This window comes from Theropithecus gelada, unplaced genomic scaffold (genome assembly GCF_003255815.1).
Source record: "Theropithecus gelada isolate Dixy unplaced genomic scaffold, Tgel_1.0 HiC_scaffold_679, whole genome shotgun sequence".
NCBI lineage: Eukaryota > Metazoa > Chordata > Mammalia > Primates > Cercopithecidae > Theropithecus > Theropithecus gelada.
Window position 1 is genome coordinate 1 of NW_020263465.1, and position 8,675 is coordinate 8,675.

General features: G+C 55.7%; 1 protein-coding gene across 1 annotated transcript; it reads left to right on the plus strand.

Moving 5' to 3' along the window:
- Nucleotides 1–3,415: 3,415 nt before the first annotated feature.
- On the plus strand, nt 3,416–8,207 carry CDC37 (cell division cycle 37; the record flags this gene model as incomplete). Its single annotated transcript, XM_025374597.1, has 7 exons — nt 3,416–3,735; nt 4,120–4,228; nt 4,321–4,436; nt 4,521–4,643; nt 5,580–5,762; nt 5,863–5,934; nt 7,629–8,207. Coding segments are annotated over 7 exons (1,079 nt in total), but the record flags the coding sequence as incomplete, so codon positions are not given.
- Between the last annotated feature and the right edge of the window lie 468 nt (nt 8,208–8,675).

Sequence of the window (8,675 nt, forward strand, 5' to 3'; positions counted from 1 at the left end):
TTGGGATTACAGGCATGAGCCACCCTGCCCAGCAACTTTTTTTTTTTAAGAGATGGAATCTCACTGTGTTACCCAGGCTGGCCTCAAATTCCTAAGCTCAAGTGATCCTCCCACCTCAGCCTCCCAAAGTGCTAGGATTATAGGCATGGGCCACTGTGCCAGTCTGCAGCTGCAGTTTATCTCATGAGGGGTAGCTTTTTTTTTTTTTTTTGAGACAGGGTCATGCTCTGTCACCCAGGCTGGAGTGCACTAGCGCGATCTTGGTTCACTGCAACTTCTGCCTCAGGTTCAAGCGATTCTGCCTCAGCCCCTGGAGTGGCTGGTATTGCAGGTGCTCGCCACCACGCCCAGCTACTTTTCATATTCTTAGTAGAGATGGGGTTTCACCATGTTGGCCAGGCTGGTCTCACACTCCTGACCTCAGGTGATCCACTCGCCTCAGCCTCCCAAAGTGCTGGGATTACAGGCGTGAGCCACCACGCCCAACCATGTAGGCCTTCTTGACCCCTTATTCATATGGGGGAATCCGAGGCTCAGGCTGGCTGTGTCAGTCCCCTGGGGTATTAGAATAGGGGCCAGGTCTGCCTGGCCCTGCCCTAGAACCTGTGGACACAGCCTCAGATAAGGCACAGAAATGAGTCAGCAGACCATTCAAGTGGCAGTGACAAGGACGGAGATGGTAACAGTGGGACACGCCTACTGAGGGCTGTTTTGGAAGCATTTTCCATAGAGTTATTCAGTCGTCACGGTGATCCTGTGAGACTCCGTTTCACAGAGGGGAAGACCAAGGCCGGGAGAGGTTTCAGTGACATGGCCAAAGTTCATCTCCCATCAGTGGCACAGCCGGGTGCTGTGACCATGTAGTAACAACCACTCCCAGTTATTGAGCGTGTGCTCTGGGCCAGAAATTAAACTAAGCATTTGACGACATTTCCTTTTTAAAGCACCAGAGTGCTCCCCAGAGAGAGAGAGAGAGAGAGAGACTATCCCCTTACACAGATGGTAATGACCCTGGCCAGCGCAGGAAGGGTGCATGCTGAGGGCCCGCATGGCTCGGGACATTTTACTTTAATCATCTCCTTAGTTTCTTCTGAGACAAGCTTGTGCGGTCAGCATTGTTGACTGTTTGACAAGATGAGAAAACTGAGGTTCCAGGAGGTTAGGGGATGGCCCAGGGATACCCAGCCAGTACATGGTGGCTGTGGGCTAGGACCCAGGGCCGGTGCCCCAAGGCTGTCCTCCAGCACCCTCACCATGTCAGATGGTCACAGGAGGTCCTTTGGGGATCAGTGGTGCCCCAGGCAGGGAACATTTGGGGAAGGCTCTGTCGAAGCTGAGTTTTGGGTGCAAAGCAGGTAAGGGAACCGCACGTGCAGAGGCCAAGAGGCAAGAGAAAGGCCACACTTTCCAGGAACCATGAGGGCCAGCATCTGCCTGGGACCCAGGACCAGGATGCCAGGATCAGAAGTCCCATCTGAATTCAGACCCCCCAAGACGTGGTAGTGGGGAGGACTCTGGTCACGTGGTCAAATGCGCGGGTTTCACCAGCCTCCCTGGCAGCAGCTGTGCCTGGATTGGAGAGGGACATCAATTGAAGGTGGTGGCATGTTTCCGGGTTTGATCAGCGGCTCTGAATAGAACAGCCCCCACTAAGGTTCAGGAGGGGTGATGGTGGAGCCACATAGGGGTCTCCGGAGGGTCCTGAATGATCCGATGGGGACCCAGATGGAGGTCTGAGCGAGGCAGGGAGTGAGGTGGGGACCAGGAGCCTGAGGAGATGAGGCATTGTTATCAGGAGAAAGGAATGCCTGGGGAGTGACATCTGGGGCTCTGGTGAGCAGGAAGCAGGTAGACACCAAGCTGGGGCTCAGGAGGGCATGCTGGGCTGGAGACAGAGCTAAGGGGGCCTAGACAGTGATTCTGGAGCAAGGTTATGCGTGGAACAAAGAAACATCTAGAAGGGGCCCTGGTACAGTGGCTCATGCCTGTAATCCCAGTAATTTGGGAGGCCAAGGTGGGTGGATCACTTGAGGTCAGGAGTTCCAGATCAGCCTGACCAACATGGAGAAACCTGGTCTCTACTAAAAATATAAAATTACCCTGGTGTGGTGGTGCATGCCTGTAATCCCAGCTACTCAGAAGGCTGAGGCAGGAAAATCTCTAGAAAACGGGAGGCAGAGGTTGCAGTGAGCCAAGATCGTACCACTGCACTCCAGCCTGGGCGACTCCATCTAAAAAAAAAAACAAAAAAAACCCAATAGCCGGGCATGGTGGTTTCTGTGCACCTTTAGTCCTAGCTAGTTGGGAGGTTGAGGCAGGAGGATCTCTTGAGCCTGGGAGGTCAAGGCTGCAGTGAACCATGATCGCACCACTGCACTCTAGTCTGCATGACAACAAGACCTTGTTCAAAGAAAACCAAACAAAATAAAAACAAAAAAACAAGCATTTGCTGAGCCCCTGCTTTGCGCCAGGCCAAGTTCCTGGTTCTGGAGACAAAATGGCAAACACATTCCCATATTTAGAGAGCGGGGCGGGGCAGCACCCAAAAATGTGATAAATAATTGTCATATGATGTGAGTGGTGGCTGGTGTTGAGGCAGGGAATTCCAGACGGGGGCAGCGGGAGGTTGCCATCAATAGGAAGGTGGTTAGGGAAGGGGTCCTCGCTAAGGCAACATGGAGCCCAGATGGTGCGGGTGCCATAGAGTCAGCTGTGGGGGGATCTGAGGGAAAATCATTCCAAGTAGTTGGAACAGCCAGTGTGAAGGCCTTGAAGTTCAAGAAAAAAGCAGGCTCTGCAGAGCAGAGTGGCTCCTGCCTGTGGTCCCAGCACTTTGGGAGGCCGAGGCGGAAGAATCGCTTGAACCCAGGACTTCAAGACCCGTCTGGGCAACATGGCGAAACCCCATCTTTACTGCAAATACAAAAATTAGCTGGGCGTGGTGGTGCACACCTGTAGTCCCAGCTACTCGGGAGGCGAGGTGGGAGGATTGCCTGAGCCCAGGGAGGTCGAGGCTTCAGTAAGTCGTCATTGGGCCACTGCACTCTGACCTGGGCGACAGAGTGAGACCCTGTTTTTTTGTTTTTTTTTCTAAAAGGAAAAAAAAATGGTCTCAAGAAAAGGTGAGAAAAGTGAGGGGCCAGTGTGGCTGGAAGGAAGAGTTACCAGGGGAGGTGCCGGGGCAGATTGTGTAGGGCCTACGTAGGCTGTGGTGACAACCTGGACTCTGCTCTGAGTGAGATGGGAGCCGCCAGGGTTCTGAGCGGAGGACGGAGGGACCGGACCCCACTTGGGTGTGCGTCGGCACCTGTGGGGGCAGGGGCGGAAGCTGGGAGACCAGGGCACAGGAGGTGGAGGCATACTTTTTCCCGGGGCCATCTCTGGTGCGGGGATTGGGTATGGGGCTGGGGGTAAGGGACAGGCCGCTCCCCAGAGTTGATAGGCCGCCCCTGCCCGCAGGCCCGGGTGGAGCGCATGGAGCAGTTCCAGAAGGAGAAGGAGGAACTGGACAGGGGCTGCCGCGAGTGCAAGCGCAAGGTGGCCGAATGCCAGAGGAAGCTGAAGGAGCTGGAGGTGGCTGAGGGCGGCAAGGCAGAGCTGGAGCGGCTGCAGGCCGAGGCACAGCAGCTGCGCAAAGAGGAGCGGAGCTGGGAGCAGAAGCTGGAAGAGATGCGCAAGAAGGAGAAGAGCATGCCCTGGAACGTGGACACGCTCAGCAAAGACGGCTTCAGCAAGGTGTGCGGGGCAGGCGGGGCGGGCAGTGCACTTGCGCAGCCAGCGAGTATGCAGCCAGGACGCATGCGCACCCAATGCCTGGTCAGGGGAGGACTGCGGCGGTGTAGTTGAAGAGTGTGGTGTGGGGCGGAGAGCTGAGGGACGGACGGGGGCCACGTGGGAGGGGGGACAGGCTTGGAGGGCCGGGCGGATGAAACACCCCACCGGTCCCCTCCTCTGATCTGCCCCAAGGCCCATGCCCACGCTCCCGCCACCTTGATGCTCATGGCTTCGTCACCACCTCCGCCGTGGATGGGATGGGCGCTGCGGCCACGGCCCGCCCGGCCGCACTCGAGGCGCTCCGCAGCCTTGCCCCAGCCCACTCCCCCTCTCACCCTACCACAGAGCATGGTCAACACCAAGCCCGAGAAGACAGAGGAGGACTCAGAGGAGGTGAGGGAGCAGAAACACAAGACCTTCGTGGAAAAGTACGAGAAACAGATCAAGCACTTTGGTGAGTGGGGCGCGTGAGGTTATGGGGGGCAAGGTCGGGGCAGGCCCTTTGCCTCCAGGGCCCTCCAGCACCTTGCCAGCATCTTCCCACAGGCATGCTCCGCCGCTGGGATGACAGCCAAAAGTACCTGTCAGACAATGTCCACCTGGTGTGCGAGGAGACGGCCAATTACCTGGTCATCTGGTGCATTGACCTTGAGGTGGAGGAGGTGAGTGGAGCTTTCCCCAGGGCTGTGAAAAGGCGCTGCCCTGAGGCCGCCACTTGGTAACACTGTGCCTGTTCTCCCTGGCAGAAATGTGCACTCATGGAGCAGGTGGCCCACCAGACAATCGTCATGCAGTTTATCCTGGAGCTGGCCAAGAGCCTGAAGGTGGACCCCCGGGCCTGCTTCCGGCAGTTCTTCACTAAGATTAAGGTAGGGTCCCCTGAGCTGCCAGGTGGCTGGAGGCCCCCTCCCCAGGGAACCAGCCCACAGTGCTCTGGGTAAGGCCGACTCCTGTCCACTGGGACTCAAGCCCCTCCAATCACCAAATCCTAGATCAGGAGAGGGCGGGGCCCAGGAGGGGGAGAGAAGTGGGTGGATGCTGCCAGACTTTAAAAGTGGCGGTCAGGCCAGGCTTGGTAACTGAGTCCTATAGTCCAAGTCTTTGGGAGGCTGAAGCAGGAGGACCACTTGAGCTCAGGAATTTGTGAGCTGTGGTGTGCCACTGCACTCCAGCCTGGGTGACAGAGCAAAACTGCATTACAAAAAAAAAATGGGAGCACTAGGATGTGCTGGAGGTCCCCATGTGGATATGTGGGTAAAGGACAGAGGTGAGGGTGCCTCTAGGGCTCTGGGCTTTTTTTTGTTTTTGAGACCGAGTCTTGCTTTCACCAAGGCTGGAGTGCAATGGCGTGATCTCAGCTCACTGCAACCCCTGCCTCCTGGGTTCAAGCAATTCTCATGCCTCAGCCTCCCAAGTAGCTGGCATTACAGGCGCCTGCCAGCCTCTCGGGTTTTTACCTTGCGCACCTGGAGGAACATGGCTACCCTTACCAAGACTGGGGAGACCAAGGACAAGGCAGGCTGGGAGGTGGCCGTGCTGAGTTAGAGGTGCCCATGCAGGGACACTGAGGACACGAGTGTCTTGGATCTGCAGTAGAGCAGGGCTCCCAAGGAGGTGGTCTTTAGCAAATGCCAGATGAGGTCCCTGGCAGGGGAGCCCAGGCCTTGAGGAGCCCTTTATGTAAGTCAGGAACAGACTTAGGGAGCCCTGGGGCACCTCTGAGGAGCTGTGGCTGGAGGGTCCTGGGCCCCCAGTCCCTCCTGAGCACTGGGCCAAGTCTAGTGAGCACTGCCCGACCCCCATAGACAGCCGATCGCCAGTACATGGAGGGCTTCAACGACGAGCTAGAAGCCTTCAAGGAGCGTGTGCGGGGCCGTGCCAAGCTGCGCATTGAGAAGGCCATGAAGGAGTACGAGGAGGAGGAGCGCAAGAAGCGGCTTGGCCCCGGCGGCCTGGACCCTGTCGAGGTCTACGAGTCCCTCCCTGAGGTGCGGCTCCCCAGCCCAGGCGGGCAGCAGGAGGACCCTGAGCGGGACCCCCCAGGGCACAGGGACCCAGCCCCTGACCCCAGCCCCTCTATACCCCCAGGAACTCCAAAAGTGCTTCGATGTGAAGGACGTGCAGATGCTGCAAGACGCCATCAGCAAGATGGACCCCACCGTGAGTAACCCCCACGTCCCATGCCTTTCCAGCGGGCCATGTGTCTCCCCCAGCCCTGTGTCCCAAGTCTCTGAAGCCAGTTGGTGAAAGTGCCCCTCCAAGGCTTCTCCAAGGACTAAGGGGGGTCGTGTTACCTTGGCACACACCCACATTTATTGAGCACCTACTGTGTCCCAGCATCCAGCAGATAAATGCTGAGCTTTGAGCGTATGTCCCTTGTGACTGATAGTCACTGTTACTGTGACTGAGTCCAGCCTCAGTTTCCTTATGCAAACCATATTTTCTCTCAATATCAGCTCACAAAACGTGTGGGGAAAGGAGCTGAGCACATGGCAGGGGCTGGTAAATGCTGGCTGTTAATTGGATTTTGTCTGTTTTTTTGTGTTTTGTTTTTTTTTTTTTTTTTTTTTTTTGAGACAGAGTCTCACTCTGTCACCCAGGCTGGAGTGCGGTGGTGCTATTTCTGCTCACTGCAAACTCCGCCTCCCGGGTTCACACCATTCTCCTGCCTCAGCCTCCCGAGTAGCTGGGACTACAGGCGCCCACCACCACGCCTGGCTAAATTTTTGTATTGTTTAGTAGAGACAGGGTTTCACCGTGTTACCCATGATGGTCTCGATCTCCTGACCTCGTGATCCACCCGCCTTGGCCTCCCAGAGTGCTGGGATTACAGGCGTGAGCCACTGCACCTGGCCATCTGGTTTTTTTTGACAGACAGGGTCTTCCTCTCTCACCCAGGCTGCAGCCTCCACCTCCCAGGCTCAAGTGATCCTCCCACCTCAGCCTCCCCAAGTAGCTGGGATTATAGGCTGACACCATGACATCTCACTGATTTTTTTTCTAAAAATTATGTTTTTATAAAGAAGGTCTCACTGGCTGTATTTTTGGAAGTGGTAATAGACGTTGAATCTAAGTAGGACACGATTGACCCTATTCCTACCACTTGGCTCACTGGTTGGTCACCCTGGTTTTCTCGTCTGTAAAATGGGTCTAGCTGCAGGACTGGCCATGAGTTTCTAGAAGCTTCTATGGGCATAGCCATCTAGACCAGGTTCTGCAAACCGCAGCTCCCAGACTCACTGCCTGTCTTTATAATAAAGTTTTATTGCAACAAAGAAGCCATGCTTAATTGTTTCACTGTCATCTACAACCGATCTTGCTCTGCCACAGAGTTGAGTCGTGACGGAGACCATATGGCTTGCGGAAGCAGAAATATTTAGTCAGTCCCTTTACTAAAAAAATTTGCTGGCTTTTGTTCTAGATTGCACTATCTAAATTTAAATTAAAGTTAAATAAAATTTAAAGTTCCAGCTGAGTACGGTGGCTCACGCCTGTAATCTCAGTGCTTTGGGAGGCCAAGGCAGGCGGATCACCTGAGGTCAGGAGTTTGAGACCAGCCTGGCCAACATGGCAAAACCCCATCTCTACTAAAAGTAAAAAAATCAGCCAGGCATGGTGACAGGCGTCTGTAACCCCAGCTACTTGGGAGGCTGAGGCACTTGAACCTGGGAGGTGGAGGTTGCAGTGAGCCGAGATTGCACCATTGCACTCCAGCCTGGGTGACAGAGTGAGACTCCATCTCAAATAAATTGGTTAAATATCAATAGGCAGGAAGCCAGCTTGGGGATGTGCAGGGGATAATGGGGACCCTGGGGTGGTGGCCCCACCTCATCTGCCTGCCCTTCTCCTCACAGGACGCGAAGTACCACATGCAACGCTGCATTGACTCCGGCCTCTGGGTCCCCAACTCTAAGGCCAGTGAGGCCAAGGAGGGAGAGGAGGCAGGTCCTGGGGACCCGCTGCTGGAAGCTGTTCCCAAGACGGGAGATGAGAAGGATGTCAGCGTGTGACCTTCCCCAGCTACCACCACCACCTGCTTCCAGGCCCCTATGTGCCCCTTTTCAGAAAACAGATAGATGCCATCTCGCCCGCTCCTGGCTTCCTCCACTTGCGCTGCTCGGCCCAGCCCGGGGGGCCCGCCCAGCCCTCCCTGGCCTCTCCACTGTCCCCACTCTCCAGCGCCCATTCAAGTCTCTGCTTTGAATCAAGGGGCTTCACTGCCTGCAGCCCCCCATCAGCATTATGCCAAAGGCCCGGGGGTCCGGGGAGGGGCAGAGGTTGCCAGGCTGGTCCACCAGGTAGTAGGGGAGGGTCCCCAGCCAAGGGGCCAGCTCTGGTCACTGGGCTCTGTTTTCACTGTTCGTCTGCTGTCTGTGTCTTCTATTTGGCAAACAGCAATGATGTTCCAATAAAGAATTTCAGATGCTCTCTGGGCTGCTGGAGGGCTGTTCAGGCAGCTCATCTCTTCTAGGTGGGAGGGAAACCTGGTGGAATTATTGGGGACTGAGCCTGTGCTTCTCTGGTCCTTTGCCCACCAGCCATCGTGAGTCCTCGCCTCACACATGCTGTTCCACCACTTGGAACAGTCTTCCTCCAGAGGCCTCAAAAGCCTCCAACCTTCAGTTCTCACCTACCCACTCCCCTGTCCCTACTTGAACCTCCAGAAGGCAGGGTTGCCCAAGCTGATCACCACCAGAGGGCAGTAGTGATCTGCAAACCAAGTCAACGTTCCCTAGGGTTTTGTGGATCTTCCCCACCTGCCCGCAGACCCCCGCCCTTCCAGCTTCCTTACCACCTTTTGGAGCAGCATCCTGGACTATATCTCCCCACCCTATGGCCAGCACTGGCCCCAACAGATGTGTTTTGGTTTTTTGGGTTTTTTTTTTTTTTTTTTTTTTTTT